Below are 24891 nucleotides of genomic sequence, written 5' to 3' on the forward strand. Positions count from 1 at the left end.
GATGTCTCTGGTTTCTCTTTCCATATTATACAGTCACTAAGTCCAATATCCTTATTACATTTCTCTTGGTATGAAAGATCCCAGTCAGGGTATTTGTTCCTACAAAAAGCAGTTTGAAGAAGCCAGGGGTCAATTTAAAAATAATTTTCAAAAACAGATTTAGCACAATATAATCCCAAAATGTTACACTCTTCACTCGTAAAGATACTTTATGATGTTCTAGTAATTACTTGGAAAAGGGCAAGCAAATAAGAGGTAGGTAAAAGAAAATGAACCAGGTTGTAAATGTATCAAGGAGTCCAGTGTCATTACAATAAACAACTCTGTACACTGCAATTGGCTTATGATGTCATTAGAGTGTTGTTAGATTTACTAACCTTAGAAAAACTGAAATGTTAAACCAAATTATTTAGAATAAGAAAGAAAAGATGTTGTATTTTAAAATTACATTCAAATGAGTGTTCATTAAATGATCACCTAGAACTGATAGGTAGCAGCAAGCAACTTTTTAAAGACAGTTAAAGCCTTCTGTATTCAAGGAAGGCTACAGAGAATGTGGGTATCCCTGTGGGTACAATGGGAGGAAGCTACACAATTGTATTCCCCTCCATGTCCAGTATTTGGTTTCATAACTTTGAACTCTACAATATCACACTTGGTGCTGTGTAGTATCCCACAGTAAGTAAACTTCACTACACAGACTGCTCAGAAGACAACTAAATGCAAATCAAGTTCCAAGTGTGGCCAGAGTAGCTGCTGTCCTGGGCCCACCACTCCCACCTTTGGTTCCCATTTTCAATGACTTACACTTGGTGTGGTAAGCCACTCTCTGTTCTAACTACTGCAGCTGGCTGGCTGCCCTGCAAATCTAGAAGCCCAGAAGCATGTTCTAGGCTCAAGATTCAATAGCTTGCTTCTTGTAGGCCCTCTCTTCCCTTCAAGGCTTCTCCAGTTCCTCCATCTACTTCTCCCAGGCAACCTCTGGCTGGCTGTCCTCTCTGCTGACTGACTCCACTCCCACCCTTCCCAGGGCCACTTTCCTTGCCATTACTGCCATCAGGTTCTACAATGAAAAGTACTGACATGTGTTCACATACATCTCCTGAGAGTGTTGGAAAAGCAGCATGTTCCAGATCACACTTCCTGTCATATTCCTAAAGAACACTTCCTCCCAATAAGAGAGAGTCTCACGGATGCCATCAATCCTGAGGAGATCTAGCCATGCACTGAAAGACAAAAAGACTTCTTTTTGTCTGCTGCCTGTCTCCTGCACTCTTTAGGTGGGCTCCTAACTTGGCCTCATTTGCTGCCTGCTCCTTTGCAGTGGTATTTCAAACGATCTCCCGCTTCTGTTATTTTAATTCATTTTTTTTGTGGCCCGCTATATTTGATAATATAGGGACTGGGAACAGCATTCACTGCTCCACAGATCCGAGGCCAACACTGTCATCTGAGCCGAGCTTGTCCTCTCCAGCATGGGCAGTGCTAGTGTTCAGGTACTTCTTAGTTCTCCTGACTACAGAGTTTCTTATATCTTATAACACATGCTTCTTAGAGAGAAAAAACACAATTTGAAAATGAAAAAAAAAAAGGATAGACTTTAGGAATATAGTACAACAGAATTTTACTTAAACAACAAGAAAATTAACATTCTGAGTGTGGGGGTATCAAAACAAATTTCTCAAGTTTAAATTTCAACTTTTTTTTATATCAAACACTTTAGCCCAAGAAACAAATTACATTATTTAACTATATGTTTTAAGAGGTACAACATTTTCTCCCAATAGAAAGCTCTGATTTGTTTTAGAGCACTTTTCGTATTTGTTTCTAGTTACACCTTAACACAGAAGAAACAAAACACTGAAGGAAAGATCATGAACAGCTGTATATTCCAAACCACAGTGAAAACAGCATCCATATACAAGGAAGGGAGAGAAAACAGGCGGTGCAGCAAGAGTCTAGCTAAAGTCGGGAACGGCAAGAAATGATGTTTATGGAGTTGAAGGAAAGATTAATATTGAAGGGAAAAATATCAGGTGACATATTACTTATGGAACACTAAATTCTAGCTTATTTAAACTATGGCTCACATGGAGCTATAAAGCAAATGATAATATTAGGCTGCTTGTAAGTCTAAACCATTTTACAAACAGAAGAAAAAAATATAAGTATGGAAAAACCAAAAGAGTTGGTGCTACGTTCTTCTAATAAGAAAAGATGGTATGCCAAGATATGCAGAAGACATGGCACTGCCTTTACAGAAGTTCTTAAGGAACAGCCCATGTATCTACATGCTGGCGCAACCTGTTCTAAAAAACAGGAGTTCAATCCATCAGAAGATAGGCTCACATAGAAAGCTGGTTTAAACCTTCTCGTCACAAGGACTCCCATCAGTTTTTAACCTCAAATATTTTATGTTTTTCCCACATCATGTTTATGTAGGTCCCAGAGAGACATCACTTCAGAATAGGATGAAACAAAGGAGTTGAAAACAGAATGATATGTTTGGAATCCTAGCATTATGAATGAATTAATGAAAATGGTCAACTTTCAAGACAGATCAAAGTCATTTTTTTTTTTTTCTGAGTGCCAGGGTGATGATACATACAATACTCTACTGACTGCTGTCAGCTTCTCCATGGAGTTACAAGTGTGTGCCTAATAAGCTTCATGGCCTGAACTTTCTAACTGCTGGGGATAGAGATAGTTACATAGGAAAGTGTTTTCTTAGTGATAATAACCCTGGTGTCTGAGGAATAAGTTATTATGCAAGAGACTATTGCCCCAAAAATATTTTCTATTTTTTTCATCTCTAAGGCCTTTCTTCCTATCACAATACATACAGATATATTTAACTACCACCCCAGGGACTGTCCATAGTAATTCCTTGTAGAAAGACCATCCCCAAAGATAGCTTTGGCCCTCTATTAATGACTGAAATTGGGATTCAACAACAGCAGTTTAAACAAACATGTTTATCTAGATTCTACTTTAAGAGATAGCAGAGGGAGTGTGTGGTCACTTTGTGATGACAATGGCTCGTTTAATTAATCTGTGATCTCAGCTCTGCTGTAGCTGCATCAACAACCAGAACCCCTCACCTGTGCTGATAAACAAAAGATGGCAAGGCAGAGCCTCTTCCTTAAAGAGAAACAGGCAATTTGTAAGTCTCAATGTTATGGAATCTACTATATGATTATATGTATCACTTTTTAACATTTATTACAATTTTGGAATAAAGGAATCAATACTAACCCAGGTGCAGGGATAAATAATGGGCCACATCAGCACACGGCCTGCCAAGGTGAAACAAACATTAAAGTGTATGGGTTTGTGTGCTCTAGCAAGGACAGAGAAGTGTGTATAAGACAAGCTGCATGTGAAGACAATGTCAGACAAAACATGACAGAAAATGCAAAACCACATAACTAGAAAGAGGGGTACAAGTGAAATGGACAGAGAGAGCCGCTCAGACGGCCTTCTTCAGGAAGAGCTCAGTTTCTGTGCACATTATACACAGAAGACAGAAAACCAAGGGTGAGTTCCACATTCACAACCTTTGGGACCATTCCTGGATGGATAAAATCATGCAGACACCGCTTTCATTTTGTGAAGGATTACATAAGGAAATTCTACCAACACTTACCAGAAACTTCTACCCACATAGAACTCCTCCTCCTCCTTAGATAAATGGTAAGAGAATTTTTAAGCAGTATTTCCTTACTAAACAGCCATGGCACAGACATCTGCCCGTGATGGGCTGAACTGTGTGCAGGAGCAAGCAGGCAAGGGCAATCTGCCTGCAGGGAAGTACTACTCACAGACTCCAATTGATGCACATGTACCAGAAGAAATCCTGTTTGAAGAAAGCCTTGCTTCACCATTAACCATCAAAACTATGAGCCCAACTTTCTAGTCTTTCATAATCATGCCTATCCTGTAGTCTGAGTCATCAAATAGGTCAGCAGCACTACAGAGCAAAAGGAGCAGAAGAGCCTCAGGTAGTGAGACAGTGAAGTAGCAGTCTACATCATGACAAGGAACGCCAACTCCAACTTCCTTGGGATCTGAATAGGAGGAACTACTTTCAATTAGTGGAGCTAAACAGAGAGTTTTAAATGTAAGTCACATATAATATTAACACAAGGTATCTTCATTTTATAATCTTTACGATTATTGTAATTTTATTAAAAATTAAAATACAAAAATTAATGCTAACTCAAATTTATTCTAAAAGAAATAGTGTAATTCACTTCACATGTCTAATTTCACTCCTTTTTCTTCTATACAATCATCTTTTCCCTTCTTACTATTCAGGGCAAATCCGAGCAGCACAGGAAGCCATGGGAAGGAAAATAGGAACTCTCTTAAGACCTGATCCAAAAGGAGAAAATTATCCCCTGTGGACTTTGTCACTCTAACTCAGGATGCTGCAGAAACAAATCCCAGACAAGAAAAATGAATCCTGCTGTATGCTAAACTTGTGATGACACAAAGCCACTGAACATCTGCCTCATATTTAACTATATGTAAGACTCTCCTAAATGACTATTACCATCCATGACCTAAAACATTTTGCTAATTGATGTATTTTATAAAAATGTCCATATCATAAATTAAAATGAAATTTCAAGTGGAAGATTAAACACTAAGGATTTATATCTTGATGACTTTAAGATACAAGGTTATGTATCTTAAAACTTCTCAAACATTTCAAGTTATAATTAAAGGTAAAACAGAATTTACCAAATTAAAAGTATCTATCCCCTAAAGTTTCTAGTATGGACACAGATTCCAAATAAGCAGCCAAACCTTCCACTTGCCCACAGGTGTAAGTCCTCGGCCAGTCAACCTGCTGCCCAAGCTGAGCAGTCAGATGAACAGGCACAGAGAGCCTGGAGTACACAGGAAAGGTCTTCTGCTGCTGGCGGTGGAGCTCTGTGAGTGAAGATGGAAGTGGAACTGTCCTATAGTCTTTCCTCACACAAGAAAGAAAGATGCACTTGGGGCAGGAAGCTAATGTGCCAAACACATCTCCAGAAAACCTTGGCCAAGGCTGCTAAGTCAATCATCAAGTAAGAAAACAGAAGGGAAAACATATTTCTAGAATTGGCAATGACAGTGGTGAGGCCTTAATGTGAGGTGGGAATTGAAGAATTTATTGACTATCTTCAGAAGATACAATTATTAATTTTTCTGAGAATAGTTTCATGCTATGAATTAAAATCAATTGTGCATAACTAAAATACTATAAACTATTCTAGAGAACAAAAGCACAGGTAACTAGTAGAGCTAAGAGTGAAATTTTGAGGGAAAAATTGAAACATTGATGTTATTTCAAATTCAATAATGGTACAACAAAATGGCTTAAAATTTGTTTTCTACAAGTTAATAAATGAGATTTAAGTACTTAAGAGTCTTCTTCCCACTCTGAAGAGTGTAGTATGATGAGTAAGTCTTCTGTTGTGTATTTAGATTACTATATGTTGTTCATATTTCCTACATAAATCTTAAAGAAATAAAAGAGAATCTAATAGGATGGTAAGCTTCACATTAAAAACAAAATCCAAACAACAAACAAAACCAAAGAATGGTAGCCACTTCAGTAAATCTACTCTCACCTGCAAGTCATCATAGTAGGTCAAGAGAAACTACTCTCGAGAGCCACAGATCTGATAGCAAGGAGAGATTTTAAATTGTGTAAAATGATGCTATGCCACATGAAAGGTTAGGCTGTCTCTTGTTCTCTTATTAATAGAAAGATGACAGTAGAGAACAAAAGGAAAGAAGACAAAGAAAAATGTTGACTTTCATTTTTGTATAAAAACAAATCTAAGAATCTGCTACATAAATAAAACAGTAAGACCGTGGACTATGTGTTTAAATTTAGGCTTTGAAAATATAAGGTGTAGTAATTAATGATGAAAGTTATAAAGTTGTGATGGAATACACTGATGGATAATGGATTAGACTTCTGGATATTTTAGACAGGAAAAGCAGCAGAAAGGGATCCATGTTTATATCTAAATAGAATGAGATGTCATTGCCTAAATTAATAATGCAAACTTGAAAAATAGCCCCAGGTTCAAAAGACCAATTATAAAATTCTTTTGTAAACAAATCTACACTTCTATTTTTCATGAATAATTGTAACTAGTAGTATTAGCGTACTAATGTTCAATTTATAAAATGAGAAATATACTTTCAAATACAATTTAAATATCATTTCCATTTCTAATGACTGTTAGCTTCCTTGCAGATGATAATACTGGCAAGGAAGAACACAGGAAAGGAACAACATTCATCTACCTACATGAAGCCAACAGAATGTATATAGGACAAGTATTTAATATTTGAGTAATAAGACATTGTGAAGGCAACAGATAAATATAAAAATCTTTCAGAGAAACATATAAGCACCCTGCTGTGATTGATATGGTCATCACACACACTGACATGCACAAGAAAGGAGGTATTTATGGTGTGTCATATTCTTTCTGGGTTTTCTCATTACGAAAATAAAAAAGCCGTGGAAACTTCTATAGTTCTTTAGTATGCAAACCTGCTCTTTCTTAACCTAGAGAATTATGTATACAATATAAATTTCTTTAAAGTATCTTTTAATATTTAGTATCAGTAAATGTTCTATATATGCACATCTAAAGCTCACTGGTATTTTCTTGGGGGAAAATAGTTACAAGCGGAAAAGCTTAAGAAACCTTGTTCTTGTTGGTCTTGATCATCTTGGGACTCCTTTCCATATACTTAAGAAAAATGCTAACTATTTCTCTAGTTCTAACTCTTGTGATGTGTATGTGTGTGCATGTGCTTGTGTATACATGAGCATGATTTGCATGTGGTGTGGTAGGTAAGTGTAAAATATATTTGATAGTAAAAGAACAAACCCGATGTGAAGCTGCACACATGCTGCAAATGGACACTCAAAGTATATAGAACTTTACTGAGTTGTATCTTTGGGTCTGGTCAAATTTGATACATTTTTTTCCTTGTAATTTTTTATAATAAAGTTTAAAATATATTAAATAATGTTTAAGAATTCTATAGTCATCCTACCAAATTCCATGAAGTAGGAGAAAACTGGGACTATACTAAATATGTAAGTTATTTGGAAGATAATTAACATTATTAATGAACTAGCTCTTCTCATTCATGAAAATGGTGTTATGTATCTTGATTCACTTGTATATTTGTTTCTTAAAAATGTTTTTCATGAGCTGAGAATGAAGCTGGGTGGTGGAGTGTTTAGTTAACATGTCCAAAGCCCTTGGCTTGATGCTTAGTAATGTAAGAAAAATGTTTTAGGACATTTACAGCAAATGTCTTACAATTTTTATAAGCAATGTCTAGATATTTGAGATGCTGTCTTCTATTGTAAATGGTAGCATATTTTCAAAAGATTATATATTAATGTGTGTATTTATGTATCTGAGTATATTTGTGTGCATGTGTGTGTGTGCATGTATGGTTGTGCATATGTCTGAGTATATGTGTGTTCTTGTGTATATATATCTGTGCACAGAAACAAGATGACTGACATGCACATGGGCCTCTGAGCATGAGAGCAAGTGCTAGTAACAAGAACGAGGGCATCTGTGACCTTCAGGCTGCGTGCTTACTACATGGTCCATCTGACATTTGCCCTGCTGTACTGCAGCTTGGTTTTTCCTTCCCAATTGTACCCACAGAGCAGCTTGAAATACTTTTTATTTGTATTTCTTAGAGGTTCAACCTTTTGACCAATGTTCCCAGTCTGTTGTTTCTCTAGCAAACATACACTGAGTAGTGGCTGTGCTCCAGACACAAGCAGAAGTCTTACGAGAACATGACAAGCCATGAAGTAGGCTGGCACAAGTAGAGTCCCCAGGATCTACAGCAGAGTAATACTGTCCTGAAGAAAGGGAGGTTGTAAGTGAAAAGAGTTTAAGAAATAGGATGGGATCACATCAGTGTGTGCATGAGCTAATGTACACAAGGACCCTGTAAGGCAGCTTCAGGAATAATTAATATCTCATGAAGGAAGATGGAGTTGCTCTAAGAAGTGAAGGGTTTTCAACTATAACCACACTGTGTGCTGAGCCTGGGTGCTTCCCAGGGCTGTGAGCAGGCTTACAGCAAAGACATACTCTGGGTGATTGGCTGAGCCAGAAGTGGCCACAGACAGTTTCCCTCACATAAAGCTCCTTTGCTGTGTCCTGCTTTCACTTAAGCTATAGTGAGTAAACATCACATACTGAACTATGTTTGTAACTCATGATTAACACTTCTCTCAGTTTACATGGAGCTTTGCAGATCCCCTAATTTGAAACACCTCTACTACTGTAAAAACTGTGAGAACCATGGTTCCTGGGGATGGTTACTGATCTAGAAAGGAGTTACAAAGTGTTTAAAATGAGAATGAAAAGTTATCTCAAAGAAACAAATCCCTCCCCCAAAATAAAAACAGACTTTATGCACAGGGTATAATCAATAGCTTATAACCCCCAGAAGCAGGTGTATGAAGAAACACTGTCCTCACTTTCTAACTGTACCTCTCTCACAGGAAACACAACTATGGGAGAAGCTCTGCAATAAAGTAACAAGGCTTGAAAATGCTTTTCCCAGACCCTATATTCATCAGATTAGAGATTCCTCTAATTGGATCACCATTTCCCCAAATTTCTAAGAAATACCATTCTAGTGTTATGTGTAGGCACAGCTCATAAAATGTTGGGTGAATAAATAATTAATGAATGAAATATATCTGTAATATCTCTGTAGTATTCAATGACCTTTCACATAGAAATTAATGTAATAACATGGATAATAATCGAGATTGTGGCAATATATTTGCCAAGTGCACAGGTTACCTCCACAGGCATACAAAAATCTGTGTTTTGAAGACAGTTCTACGTTCAATATTCATATTCTAATACTCAATACAGGGCTTGGTGTTTCTCTATCACTGTATGTGTGTGGTGTGGAAGTCAGAGTGGACAGCTTCAGTCCACAGGTACGAAGTCCACTGTATCACACAATGTGGAAGAGTTCCAGCTCACGCTTGTTCTAGGGCAGCTTGACCTGGCAGGATGCTCCATTCTGCATCCTACCATCACTGTGACTCTCAGCATAGCCCTTGCTAGTGCCTCTTGGTTACCAGACCAAGAGAGTGGGATGAACAACCACAACTTCTAAAATGCTTTCAGCTCTGAGCTCCTCACAAGCAGCAGCCTCTTCATCTTGGAAGGTGCAGCATGCTAACTGACATGAAGACATCTCTTCCCAGCTAGGACTGAAGACGGGGTCTGGGCTCAGCAACAACCTTTCCTACACTCCCTCAGGCTCTTTTGTTTGTCTCTCCAATCACTGTTATAACTGTTTCTGAAAACTCAGTCACTGATGGTGCAATTCCACTGCAGAAGGCAGAAAACACTTCTTACACCCCCTTCACTGTTACACAAATGGTTTTGCTCACATTTATCAAATAGTGTACTGCTGCAAGGAATCCTTACTGTGAACAGAGCAGTACTGGGAAAAAATAGTTAGAAAACCTACACATTGAGTCTATAAAAATGGAAGCCGATTTTAACTACATACTGCAAGTCTACGACTTTATCATGGGGAAGCATGTGTCATCAGTGTGTTCACACACAGGGTACTTAACACCCCATGTTAAGTAAGGGCTGTGTTATATGGCATTGGTAGAGCAGACCAATTATAACACAAGGTCTACAAGACAATGAAGGAGGTATTCCTGTGGAAGTAAGTGGATTAAGTATATTAAGTAAGTGTATTAAGGAACTCTCTCACCTACCTTCTCAATTTACAGGGAGAGTAACTGTTCTGAAAAACATATGCATTGATATAAAAACATCACTGAAATCAGGAATACCTTGTCTAGTGTATACCACCCATTAAATTATACTAAAGCGGATTGGAAAAGCTGTAGTTCTGCCAGATTCCAATCAACTCTGGTGACACATCTGACCTTATTACCTGTAGTCACACCAAGGGCACCTGTATGGCTTCTCTCCAGTGTGCACACGCTTATGACGAGTCAAGTGTGACTGGGTTGTGGAGGCGAAGTTACACTCATCACATTTGAAAGGCTTTTCCCCTGTAACAAGAGGTACATATACATGAATGATAATAACTGGACGTGAAGCATCCAAGCCTAGTATTAACATATAAAATGTTTATATACATAAAACATTACAAACATTATTTGATTGGATCCATACCTACAGGATATTTGAAAGCTGGAGGAGATCACTGATTTTTCTAAATTAGCTATTAGAAAGGTATACACTGTATTATCCAAACACGATTCCAGGTTTTAAGTGTAGGTCAAGATTGCAAAATAATTTTATAAATCACGTTATATGAGAGGCATTAAAAAAAGTCAGTGAAATAAAAAACACAGTCAATCACACAACACACATACAGTTAAATACAAAATGTGAAATAATAAATTCCTAACATTAATCATGAAGAAAAATAAAACAAGGTCATTACTTTAATAAATATTAGAAATAAAAGAAATTAAATATAATAGAAATAAAAGAAATATAATAGAAATAAAAGAAATAAAAGAGTAACAGGGTAGAAGGTATGGAGCCTCGAAAGGACAATTGATGCAGTGCTAATCCATGTTAGGATGTGGCAGTCCTGTGTAGACAGGTCCAGTGTGAGCACATGATGCAGTGCTAATCCATGTCAGGATGTGGCAGTCCTGTGTAGACAGGGCCAGTGTGAGCACATGATGCAGTGCTAATCCATGTTAGTATGTGGCAGTCCTGTGTAGACAGGGACAGTGTGAGCACATGATGAAGTGCTACCCTATATTAAGGATGTGGCTGTCCTCTATAGACGGGCTGGCCTGTGACCAAGCATAGAGCTCACCTACTGCTGTGCCCCTTACTGTTCTTCCATTCACACAGATACTTTCCCATCTCACTAGCTACATTGTTTGTAAGCACTGACCCAAGGTTCCTTAATTTCAATGAATACAAATTCAAATTGGAATCCTAGTACAACTCTGCTATTGAAAACTGTTTTACCACGGCTACATTAGACTAGAAATGTAAGTCTATTTTTTTTTGAGTAAAATGTTTATTAAAACATAATATACATTATATACTTTGGATGCAACTTTGCTCTTGAATTAAGATGCTAAAAGCATAAAATGCATGGCTAAAATCACAATATCAGTATAAAAAGTAAAATGCTGCAAATAATATCATGAGTTTATAAGTGATAGTCTTAATATTGCTTGTGAAATTAATAATTATAAACATCATTTTACCTGTGTCTTTTCTGCATTTTGTGGGCAGCCAGAAAACAAGTATATGTTACATTATATTTCTCTGCACTGACAATGATGAAGCAGGGAAGCCCTCAGTCCTGTATTCCTCACACAGCTAATGTTCTTAACAAATTCTTGACTGGGCAATTTCCCATCTACAACACTATATTTCAACAACCCCACTTGTTACTTCTTATTTTCTAGCTTTTCATGATAGTATTCTACATACATTGATCTACTTTTAAAAATGAAGAAAAACATGTTTATTCTTGTGTGGTTAAGTATGTGTTATGTGTGCGAGTGCTTGGACCTCAGGACAAGTGTGGGCCAAGGGGTCAACTTCACAGTGTCAACTCTCTGGGCACCACATGGGCTCCTGAGGGAAAGCTAAGGTGAGACCTAATGACAAGCACCTGCACTCACTGAACCACTCCACCAGTCTCAACAATGACAAGAGAAAGTATGATTAAAGGATTAAAGATACTTTCTGAAGTATGTTTGCCCCAAATTGTCCCAGGTCAATGTGGCTATTAGTAAAGATATCTTTTCTTCGTACCTAAGTCTACTTACCTAGTCACACACATTGCTGTATGAATATTTAACTTATTTATACCCACACATCTTGCTTGATGGTATGTATCTTCCATGAAGCAGAGAGAGGAGGCTGGAGAAAGCCAGGTGGACTGCAATCCTGGTTTGCCATACCTCACTTGCTAACTATCAGACCTCTTGAGAAAGACCAGGAGGATAATACCACCAACATGCAGGGTAACTGTGAGGATTACAATGACAGACAGCATAGAAAGAGTGACCAGGGTCTCTTCTCAGGACTGTGACAGCATGGCTTAAGCCCAGCAACCACACTGCCTCATGCCTCATAGAGATCAAAGCAGCAGCACACAAAAGCTCTCAAAGAGCTTGGTGACTAGGCACATCCATAGTACACAGAACTCACTGACAGCTTTACTCATTAATGTGTACAACAGAAAGTTACTCTGCTCTAGATCTTATCTAGAAATTACTGTATTCAATTCTCTAGGGTTTAAAACAATCAAAGACCATCTACAAAGCAGAATAAAAGAATGGTGAGTTTAACACCCAAGGGATGGCATCACCTAAAGACTAAAGTCACTCTTTTCTCTCCATTTCTAAAAATTTGCTGAATCAACTGAAGTCACAATAGATAGTTTGATTTTAGTGACTGACACACACACACACACACACACACCATACAAACACATACATGCATATATGTACAGATGTGCATTCTGAGTGTATAAGATACAGGTATTTTTTTTGATTCAATGATACTGCTAGGATGTAAATTAATAACATGCTAATATAATTAGTGGTTCTCAACCTGTGGGTCCTGAACTCTTTGTGGGTTAAACGACTCACAGGTGTCACATATCAGATATTCTGTATACCAGATATTTACATTATGATTCATAACAGTAGCAAAATTACAGTTATGAAATAGCAATAAAATAATTTTATAGTTGGAGGTCACTACAACATGAGGAGCTGTATTAAAGGGCTGCACTATGAAGGTTGAGAACCACTGCTCTAATAGAAAGACATCTGAGTTGTTTCCTATTTGTTTTTTTGGTTTTAGTTGTTGTTGTTTAGGTTTGTTTGTTTAGTGGTGGGGGGTCCGTACGAGAACAGGTGAATTTGTTATAAACAATCAACAATAGGTAAGCCATTACATGGAAAAATATTTCCCTTTTGTCCTGAATAAGTTCCCAGAAGTGGTGCGGTGGTAGATATTTATTCTGGTGTGGGTAGGAAACCCTTCCTGAATCATCCCCCTCACATCTTTACCAGCTGCTACTAGAGCTCCCACCACCATCCGATGCAGGCAGGGCTCTGACCCTGCATCTCCCAATGCACATCTTCCACGTGCTTGCTGCTCTCACTTCATACTCCATGATGGAGTATCTACTTACCATCTGACTTTTTACTTGCCTGCCTCCTCAGCAGAGCTTTGAGAGCTCTGCTATGTTGCAGACACGAGTCCTTGATGAGATCTGCAGTCTCTGCATCTCGCCTAGGATTAACTTACTTCTCAGTACCGCTAGCAATTATTTAGTATAAAGTTTTAAACTTATTAACTTGTAATTTTGTGTATTTGTTCTTTTAGAAAAATGCTTTTAATATAATATGAAATGATTTTTGATGATCCAAACTCAATTTTTTTCTAGTTTATACACAATTTACATTGTATAATTCTGAGTTTATTTTGTATACAGCATAAAGAAAACATTAAAACTCGTTTTACTGAATATAGATGTTGAATCAATCCAATATTACACGCTGAATGGTGTAAACTATCTTTATCTCCTTAAAAAAAAAAAAAAATCAACTGCAGGGCAGTGGTGGCGCAACCCTTTAATCCAAGCACTTGGGAGGCAGAGACAGGCAGATTTCTGAGTTCGAGGCCAGCCTGGTCTACAGAGTGAGTTCCAGGACAGCAGAAAAACCCTGTCTCAAAAAAACCAAAAAACAAAAACAAAAGCAACTGATGGCAGAGGTAGACATCTCGACTTTGTGCAGACAAGTGTATCCACCTTGACATAACTGATTGATCTGACCTGAGCAGGTCTAGTCTGAGGCTAGGAACTCTGCTCATTCTCAACCCTGTCTGATTATTTCAGACTTCTGCATTTTTCCGGGAATTTTGAGTTTGTTTTATTGATTTACAAAAGGAGTCTGCAGACTCAATGTGAGAACCTAAGTCTCCACAGTACCAGGTCTGCTGACCAGTGCCAACGGCATTTCGCTGCTAGGTCTCACTGACCAGCAACGCTTCTAGTCTTCCTATGGGAGACTCTGGGCATCTTCTCTAGACTTCTTTTGGAGAATAATGCTGTGTTTAAAAATAACTGACATGTAGCCAAATCAGAATAGTCTACATTTCTTCTGTTGATTTTCATCAATGCACAAATATGACAACCAAATACGAACAATATCAATGTCAAAGGCATAACAGGCTTTCCCTTTGCATGTGATTAACTAAGTTACTCTGGACACTGTGGGAATGTACAGACATGTGTCCGTCACCTCCTTACCGACTTGCTGTACCTGCAGATGGCTTCTGCACGTATTCCCTTCCCTGTAGGGCCTTTGGTAAACATCTTTAAGCTACCTTCTTGTCATGGATGTGGCAGGATCCTGGAAGTACTAAGAAAACTACTGTCTGGGTCATTGTAAAAATTCAAGATCTAAGGTCTTCAAAGTTAATTTTCTTGGTTTGGAAGCTTAACATGTGGTTAATGTAGATTCTTTCATTTAAGCTTTCATGATGCTTCTTGTGATGCTTTAAAGTTAACATCTATACATTAATAAAATGTCATTTAAAAATTTTATTTTAATAATTTAATTATAAGTTTACATTAAGCTAGCATTCTATTGTGGTAAACTGGAGATTGTCATTTATATTTGCCTCAACTGTATCATATATTAATTCGTGTAATATTAAGATGTTTTGAATTATATAAAAGGTGTCAGGCACAAAATCTTACATAAAATGTTATACATAGAAACATCAAGAAGAGGAGACAGCCAAGACACATGTGTGATATTGATATCACATGTCAACTTATATAGACCACACTTTATTCAAATATGTACCATGATAGTTAATTTTGAATTCATATATTTTGTTAATCTGTTACACATGTTCAGCACTGTTATCCTCAATATGTAATTGTCCTGGGAATACTTTTAGTCCTGCCCATCGTGTTAAAGCTTGCTTTTACAACATCAACATGTTGGCAGCCAAAGTACATGGCTTAAACCTGAAAATGAACCCCCAGACAGAATTATTAAATTAACAGGCTGGCAAGTCAAGGACAGGTAAGATTCTGCACAGAGCCTTACCATCTTAAGACAGAAGTGCACTGCTTTTCATAATGCATATTGCAAGACGAGTAAGGAAGGCATTCTTGTCAGAACGATCTAAGACTGGCTCAGTCTTGTTTATGAAATAAAAAAGGGGGAGAGGCAGAGAGCCTTTGGGGCTGCTCCGCAGGAATCTGACAAGGGCCAAGGACAAGGAAAAGGGCTGCTTGGCAGAAATATGACATTGGCCAAGGACAAGGAAGTAGGCTTCAGCCAGGAATCTGACATTAGGATAGAACAAAAAAGTAATTTCAGGCAGGAATCTAAATTTTAGGCTAGAAAAAGGAAGTAGGTTTCAGCCATGAAAATGACTTTGGGCTAGGACAGGGAAATTGGCTCAGATATTTTGGTCATCCTGATAAGTATGGAGCGACAGTGATCATGGGCGTGTTCATGGAACTTTGTTTATTGCCTTGCTTGTTTTTTGACTATTTGTGTTTATTGTCTTACTTGTTCCTTGCTATTTGCATCTATTGTATTGCTAGTTCCTCAATCTAGAACTGACCTGAATACTTGCATGTAATTCAAATGGTAGAAAAGCAAAAAGGAAGAGTGGGGATGGGATAGGAGGTTCTAGGGAGGGGAAATGGGGAAAGGGGATGACATCTATAATGTAAATAAATAAAGTATCCAAAAAAAAACCAGAATGAGTAATTTCCTCAGCAAAAAGACAATACAGGAAACCATACTTTTTGATTATTAGGGTTACTACATAACAAAAGTTAATGCAAACACCCAAATGGAAAAAACTGAAAGGAAATCTTCAAAGTTTGAAACAGGAATTTCAATTAATTAAATATCTGATAATTGTTTAAAATTAAAAAGTACTCTACAATGAGATATGTATACTTGCTATGGAAAAGTTTTTTCCCAACTTTTAAAAACTAAAAGATACTGACATTATTTTTCTCCCTCTCTGTCCTACCATCCTTTCCCATGTCCCCACTACTCCTCTCCTACACATGTGCATGGTCTCTCTTTAATTATTGTTTTGCCAATGTGTACACACACACACACACACACACACACACACACACAGACACAAGAGCGAGGGAGGGGGGGGGGGAGGGAGGGGGGGAGGGAGGGGGGGAAGAAGGAGGAGGAGGAGGAGGAGGAGGAGGAGGAGGAGGAGGAGGAGGAGGAGGAGGAGGAGACACTACAACCTGATGACTCCATTTCTTGATGCTTTTATGTATATGATTTCAAGGTTGACAACTTAGTACTGAATACTCAATTAGGATCTCATTCCTGAGTAAGTCCAATTCTTCCTTCTCTCAACAGTTCTTAGCCCATGGAGGGTTCTTTGTGAGACTTCCCCTTTTACAGAAGAGATTTGGTTAGAATACAGATGGGAATACCACTTCTGACCTGCCTATCATTCTAAAACCAGAATTTACCTCAAGTTAATATAGTAAATCTTTGATGCCATTGTGTATAGATCAACAGGGACTTGGACACACACCATTTAAAAGCCCCAGACAACACTGCTGTGGCCCCTGAAGTCCTAGCTAGTTGGGTGGTAGAGTCAAAATGCACTGGAACCCATAAACCCAAGACTCATCTAAGCAACAGAACTGAAGACCAAGAGGAGGACAGAACAAGAAGCTCTGTTGTAACCATAGTTACCAGTTTTCCCTTGTTTAAACTATTAGCTGTTGTTTCTCATTCCATAAATACTGTTCTTTATGATCATTAATCTTGCACAAAATACCCAGTAAGAAACACTTCACTTCTTAGGCCTTACAGACAGAAAAGGAAGAAAAACAGACACTACGACAGCTTGTTTCCATAGGGCCCTGTCTTTTTGCATGTCAACCATCTGTCAGACTGGCCAACCACATCTCCTGGAAATCACACTTCACATTCCTTAGGGTGGACTGGTGGTTATTAAGCTGGCCAGGTCTCTCCAAACACATGTGAGGATTGGTGGCTGTGCCCTTGAATCAAGGGTCTCTGACAGGTGATAAAAGTAAATCTCAGAATGGAAGATGTTTCATGTCAGACCTCCAGACAGCCTACACTTCGGTCGGGAATTATTTACGCCATGTGGAACACTTTGGATACCTATCCTTTTCTGAGCTGCTTGTAATTTGCCTGGACACTGTGGTAAAAGGGTAAACCATGTCAAAGACAGACACATCAAAAAATATAGATTTCAAATGTACCATCAAGTACAGCCTCAGGAGCGTGGGGGTAGGCATGCGTTGCTTAAACATTTTAAGTCCAACATAAAAGCTAAGTGCCTAGACTCAGTTGGACTGAGCTGTTTGTTGAGGCCAAGTCTTTTAAGAACGGACTTTGGTATTAAAGAATCATGTTTGATTTGTGCCACAGAGGCAGATAAATGCCAGAAAGACAGATACCCCTGTCTGTGAGACATTGTCCTATACGGTATAAAGTTAATAGCAAAGTAATAAGGAGCCTCTGGACCTGACATAAAATATAAAGTTGTGCCGGCTCGATGCAGGCTTCCTGATCGATCCATCACCTGGACCGTCTGGATCGCAGTGTTACTGCCTCCACTGTTGGGCAAAGAGGAACACAGCAGCTGAAGGGATGGCACAGGGGGTCGGCTGTCCCCTGGAGCAACATGGACTGGGAACAGGAAAGCAAAAGTGCCATGGAGACCATAAAACCCTGAGTTATCAATAAGCTGGAAACATGAATTAAACACCTCACAACTGCATGGTTTCTGCACATATTTTCAACTTTTCTTTCCTCATTTGCCACACAAGGGCAGCTGGACCCCTCATGGCCTACCTTCTACTGAATCCTTACACAAAAGTTATACACTGCATGTACACACAGCTTATGATTTTTTAAAGTTATACTTTGAACATTTACCTCTATCTCACTGGCTTTTATCCTTATAAAAATTTCATCTCAGTAAACTCAAGACCTAAAAGCAATGACTTAGATTAATTTTCATTGATTCAGGAAATACCACCATAAGGAGAGAGGCTCCTTACAACTGTATAACATGGCATTTCAAGAACTTCAATGTTCTACCAGTACTATACTGAAATTTTCTTCTTTACACTTACGAATTTCATATATGCAATGCATGAAGTAGGACCATATATACTCTCTACTTCTCCCTAACAAATTCCCACACATCTCCTCATCATATTCTCCTTCAACTTTATGTCTTGTTTTTATGACAACCCACTAAGTCTAGTTAGAGCTGCTCATATGTGCATGGTATGAGGCTACCCACTTCAGCATGGATGGAAGTTTTCTAGGGGCCACACCCTCACCACATGGACTGTGACTGTCCATTAGTAAAGTCTTAATGTCAGGGAAATGTGGTTCTACTGAAAAATACAAAAGAAAACTGCCCTGAGACAATGCTATCCTGGACACACATTATCTAGAATTATCAGAATAACTATCTGTGAGACCACTGTCTTTCCTGAATAATGAAGAATGAAAATCATGGGACAGGTTATCTAGCATGTCCTTACTTATCTCTCATGCAGTGCCTTTGTTATTATTCTCTCTTAGCAGCAAGAAAATTGCAGTAGTACCTACTCCCCATGGAGTCGCGTGAACTGAGCCCAATGGATAAACACACAACACAGGCAGCTAGAGAGACAAAGGTATATAGGCAAGGAAGCAATGGGAGGATGGTGTTACACAGGAGAGAAGTAAGAAGGCCCAACAGAAGCCCCCCAGGACCTAGGCAGGAGGCTAAGACAGGGCTCTGCAGACAGAAAACAGCCTCAAATATCTGGACATGAGAGCTTGCTTTTTTTAACCCACTTAGGATCAAGTTCCTGGGGATATCTGGAGCTGCATACAGGTGACTATATTTTAAGCATGTAATAATAGAGAATCTAAAGTCTATAAATGCTGTGAATGTGAGATACATGAAGCCTATAGAACACGATTTGCAAAGGCCCAGAAGAAAGAGGAAGCAAACCACAAGGCTAACTGTGCTTGGGTATTTAACCCCTTGCTTCAGCCCTGCAGAGGAAACCAGGAGCAGACTCAGGACTGACCTGTATGCTGCCGACGGTGCTTGGTGAGGGCATGCCGGGTCCCACCAGCGAAGCCACAGAGGTCACAGAGGAACGACTTCTCGCCTGTTGCAACAATAAACAGATGAGGGACTGCGGAGGTCACAGATCATTAAAACATATCTATCAAGGCTTTCAGGGTTACTAATTCCTCCAATCAAATGTTTCCATGTAAATATGTCAAATGGGAATGAAATTACCACTGCGGTTTATTGACTGTGATAAAATCTGAAAAGCACCACTGAACATAATTACATACTTGTCAGACCCATAAAAATTAGCTTTATTATCAATGGAATGGTTTTGTACAACTTCATTTCTGGTAGATGTCTTCCAGATGGGGCTCTTTTATGCACGTGAACAGCTTTATGCATATCCTGATTTTTTACAATTCCCATACATCTGGCCTTTCTGAGCTGAGTAAAGATTGCTTGGAATAGTTAATATACAGTATATATAATACTGTTTAAATAAAATATATTGAAATTTTAACAACCTAAGAACATTGAATTGGTTTTACCTGATTCTATCAGGGTCTTCTTTAATCACCTTACACTTAATAATATGAATTAAATGGCTTCTTTGAATAGACTGAGTATCTGAAGGAAATGAAACTAGCATTACTCAGGACCAGGAGCAAGTCAATGGTGTTTGTGTTTTTCAAATTTTATGGCATAAAAAAGAAGCCAGGGATTGCTAAAAAAAAAATCTATAAAAATTCATATCCCTTATCTTCAGTGATAGCTCTAGACTGGAAACTTCTTCAGAATCAAAGCCATGTTTAGCAGATGAAGGCTTGCTAAGTGTGCAAATGGATTTTTTTTTTTTAGCATTTTACATATGCTAACTTCCTGACTTACAGTTTATACATATTATATATATAATTGCACTATAGGATATTTAGCCAGCAAGTGCTTGCTGGCTGGACAGTTTATCCTGTAGGATTCACAATGAAAGGAAAAACAGAATAAAAATGCTCACCTTGGAGAAATTAAGGGGAAATAATTAGATTTTTCCAGAAATAAAATACATCATTTGTAGTCATCTCTATTGAGTTTTTAGTCACTGAGACTTTAAAGTAACAAGTTCTTATAATAGGCAAGCTTTTCCCAAGTTTGTGGTTTCACAATAAATTTAGCTGGCAATGCATTTGCAAACACTGACTATATTTCAAATTTTATAATAATGAAACAAAGATAGAAACATAACTGTGGGAATCAAAGAGCCACCATTCAAGTAAGTTATATTTCTAGTTTTCTTTTAGAAGAACACGAAGAAGCCCTGAGCCAAGATACTTCTAATCTCATTTCCAAATGAAAGCTAAAACGTCATTATCATTAAAAAGAAAGAGTTAACATATAATGCCTTTGCTACATTATATTACTACTTCAGGGGTCACACTTAAGTCCTTGATATCATTATTCATATAGAAAAAATAGAGTAGATGGGCTGCAAAGAATAAAGTTTAATTATAATCACTCATGTGATTACTTAATCAATTCAAAATACAAATCTTTATAACTATCAACTAAATATCACTGAAGTAGACTTTTTACACTAAAACCACCAATTTGTTCCTAAATATTAGCATTTTTTTAAATGCGGCAGCAAAACTGTTCTCTACAATTTACTCATTACCAGTTCTGCAGACAGTTCTGTGTGTACTGACAGAGAACAGCTGTTCTTGCACATGCACAGGGACGTAAGGGCTCCAGGATAGAAGTGTGTGTGTGCCTGTGCACATGGGCACACGCAGGTGTGGAGGGGAGCAATGGGAAATGAGGAACGCACACCCCTCCTTCCTCTTATGAAGCCTTTGTGACCTAGTTCTTCCTTGCAAAATAAACGTGTTAATAAACATAGGGGAAGATGTCAGAATTTAACAGTTTCTGCATGTGTACATGCTGCACATTTTAACATCTCTTCACTTTCTACTTTATGGTAAATAAACATGAAAAGGCAAAATTATTCATTTTCCAGGTGATTTAATTGTAGATACATTAGTGACCTTGATTTCTGATGTATAGGACTTTATATTGGGTATTAGTCTCAGATGTATTGTATGTCATATTTACCTTGGTGGCTTGATTTGTTTTCAAATTCAATTTTTACTTTTTTTTTTTTGAAAGGAGGGGGAGGTACTGTTGAACAACAAGACAAGAGTAATTTCTTTTTGAGAAAAAAATTTTAAGAAAAAAAAAAACTCAATGCAGTATTTCACTCAACCAAGAAGGTATTCTTTTAGCATGTCATATTTAAATGATAGCAGAGATTTAATGGAAGACTTCTTTTAATAACAACTTGAATTAGTTTCAAGTGTACCATTTTGCATTCAAACATAGAAAGACATGGAAACCAATCCTTTATTTTCTATTAGAAAACAGCCACTGTCCCCTCTCTCTCATTATGGTGCAGACTACAAGACCTAACAACAAAAATCCATATTATTGATCTGGCCAAGTCTCCACAATTATTCTTTAGAAGGAAACGCCGACGATAAATTACATCTGCACTGGCTTTTCATCTGCTGTTCGATATAAGTGATCTCTCAGGGCAGGCTGGAGACCTTAAATCGTCAACACCCTTGTCAAGGAAGCTAAGGAGGCCTGGGCTTCCCACAAACTGCTTCAGAAGAACTTTCAACCTACAATTTCTAACAATAATACAGGATTCACAACAATCAGAAGAACATTTCTGAATGCTGATTAAAATTTATTATATTTTCCTATAGGGAATATATTCTGGGCAGTGCATAGAGAAAGAAGGGCACAAAAATACTAAATAGTTGAGAGTCTCAGACAGGGATATAGGTGAGTACTCAAACACAAGACCACCGTGAAGTATTGGGCCCACTGTGCTGCAACCATGAAGGGCATGTGGTACACAAAGGACAAGACCACAGGGCATGAGGGCCCATGCACTGATAGAGGCTCCAGCTGAGCTGTCTCACAACTACACTCCACAGAGAGAGTCTCAAGACTGCTAAGTTAGATCACACGTGGTCATGGTTAATGTGTTCATGTAAATTTTATGTTAATGGAAGCTTTTTAAAAACAGTTATATGAAAAACATTTGGTCACTCAATTTGGATTAGTCTCTACAGTTTAAGAACTCTAGGGCGTGACATTGTTTTTACTGAGAAGAGATATACTTATATTTAGAATATGGTACATAAAACTAAGATTCAGTATGTTTAAATGTTATGCCACTTAGACTATATCTACAATGAAATGGAAGACAAGTTCTCTTTAACAACATAATACGTCCATGTGATAAGGGTCTCATCTAAGAAGCTAAGTTAGAACACAGACTCTGGAAATGAGCTGTCAAATTTGAACCTACACTGCTTAAACACGGGCACTCATACATAACCCATACTAAACTGACCAACGTTGTAAATGGAAGAATGGAAAACATTTTCATATGCCATTATCATGACCTTGATTTCAAATTAGCACAACCTCTACAAAAAAGTCATGTTAATACTGGTTGCTGTCAAGAAAACCAATGGACATGTTCCTGAAGCCCACGGGTCTCCCGTGGCCTGGTCTCTGAGTTAGGGGCATGACACACCTGTGTGTGTCCTGTAGTGGTCTTTCATCGCTGAAGCCGTGAGGAATGAGTAGTGGCATGTGGGCCAGGTGCACTTAAATGGCTTTTCTCCCGTGTGCAGTTTCATATGGTTGTTCAAGGCCCACTTCTCCGTGAAACTTCTATCACATAAGTGGCATGTAAATTTCCTGCATGAAGGAGAGAAAAAACAACATAAATTTGGGCTGCGCACTCACACCTATGGCTGCGGGTAGAGTATGTGGTAACCCTGAAGTGCGGCGCACACAGCCTCTGCAAAGGGAACTGCAGGCTGGGTCTGTCATGTCTGTATAACCAGGCATTGATTTTTCTGTCGAGACCTGGCACTTCAGCCATTTATTCTCTGCTTTGCGGTTGGGCCCAACGGGTTTGAAAAATTCTGTTACAGTCCAGTCACCCCTGAGGCAAAAGTGAGAATAGATTTCACCTGTACAGGCCTACACCACTTATCCAGGGCATGGGCTGTCAGAGCAAAAGCTAAATGAAATGCTATCCATACTCAAGCACTCAGACAGGCTCTGCTGTCCGCCAAGAGGATGGCTGGGCTGCTGAAAACAGCTACTCCAGAGAGCTCCCAGAAGCCCTGAATCACTGTGCTCCTTGGAGATAAAAGGGAGACAGACCCCAGATGGCTCCTGATTGAAGGGTCTCTGTGTGTTGTTGACATGGGTACACACAAAAGTTTTCTGTGATAAAAATAAGTCCGCTGCCATCGCACCCTGAACATGCCTAAGCTCGTGCAATCTCCAAGGCGATGCAGGGTCAGGCATACAGAGAACGTGGATGCAAGACGGAACTTAAACACTGAGACTGAGAAAGATAGGAAACCCGATCATGTCCTGGATGAACATACTAAGTCAGTATCTCTTCAAGAAAATATTTCCAATTTCTCTGTCATTGTTAAATCCCCCAGTCCCCTAGGCCGTGAGCACGCTCATGACACTCTGCACCCTACCTTTGTGGTTATAGTCATCCATAAAATTTACTTCCTGTTTCTAAAACCATCAAGCTTTAAGCAATCTCTGTGAACAATAGTGTTCAAAAAATTAACTCAAGATAATGAACAAACAAGAGAACAATAAATAAGGATGAAGTTATACAATTTTAGAAAGCTGTAAGCATTATACCAGAAAATTGAGGCTAAGGCAGCCTAAAGAAAAACAGAAGAATCAAAGAACTGAGGTTTACACTGTTAGAATGGGGTTATGGAAGATGTATACTGTCATGTAAAGTCATTTCTAGGATTTTCTTCAAATCTTACAGTTTGGTTTTTTTTTTTTTGGACAGAAAATGAACCCTGAGCGATTAAGACTTAACCTTCTAATTTGGTGTTAAATGAAGATTATGTTAACAAATTAACTGAGTTTTATAAACTCTGGGAATACAGTTATAAATCAGTTTTTATAAAATTCTTTATTTTACTATATATACTTACAAAGTAATATAGTGAATGTACCAAGTATGCAAGTGATAGCATAGCATATCTGCAGCACTTGGTTAATAGCGAACAGCTAGTTTGTTTGTCTGTAATGCATGTGAGGTGAAGCTATCTTCAGCATGGACACAGGCTGGTGCAGAAATCACTGTATCATGTAGCCATTGCTGCCTCATACTAGAGAGTGACATATATAACTAAATACCTTGAAATGCACTGCAAAGAATATCATGTCCGTATATCTCTTTGACGGGTTTTCATGCATTTAGCATTTCAAAACCATGACAGGGATCTTATTTCCAAGATAAATTCCCCTATCTACTTATTTCTCCATGTATTTACTGTGGAACTAACCTTCTCCTACAAGAAATAAATAAGGAGGTTAAGTAGATGCTATCTTTAACAAATAGCTTCTCCAGACTGTATTACAACTTTATGAATGACAAAATAAATCCCTCAGTTTTAAATCTACCATGATGTGCATTTAACAAAATTACATCTACACAACCTCGATGTATGCTGTCTATTATTCATACATAATAAAAATGTTAGCCTAAAGCTCAGTGCCTGTCCAGAAAGGACAAAAGCCAGATTATAAAAAAGAAGTAAAGCTACCACTGGACTTTCTGTAAACTACATTC

The 24891-nt window shown here is 38.2% G+C and overlaps 1 protein-coding gene across 3 annotated transcripts in view; it reads right to left on the bottom strand.

Moving 5' to 3' along the window:
* Positions 1-24891, bottom strand: part of Znf407 (zinc finger protein 407) — a 378589-nt gene that overhangs the window by 121337 nt on the left and 232361 nt on the right. For all 3 annotated transcript variants that reach the window (XR_003711625.1, XR_003711624.1, XM_028768952.1), the window contains exons 5-7: positions 22798-22964; positions 19207-19290; positions 9994-10114 (exon numbers count right to left, since the gene is read on the bottom strand). Coding sequence is in view for 1 of the 3 variants with exons in the window: in XM_028768952.1 (XP_028624785.1) it covers positions 9994-10114; positions 19207-19290; positions 22798-22964 (372 nt within the window). In the remaining 2 variants the exon portion in view is untranslated. The remainder of the gene's footprint in view (positions 1-9993; positions 10115-19206; positions 19291-22797; positions 22965-24891) is intronic.

Source organism: Grammomys surdaster, unplaced genomic scaffold (assembly GCF_004785775.1).
Source record: "Grammomys surdaster isolate TR1022 unplaced genomic scaffold, NIH_TR_1.0 189, whole genome shotgun sequence".
Taxonomy (NCBI): domain Eukaryota; kingdom Metazoa; phylum Chordata; class Mammalia; order Rodentia; family Muridae; genus Grammomys; species Grammomys surdaster.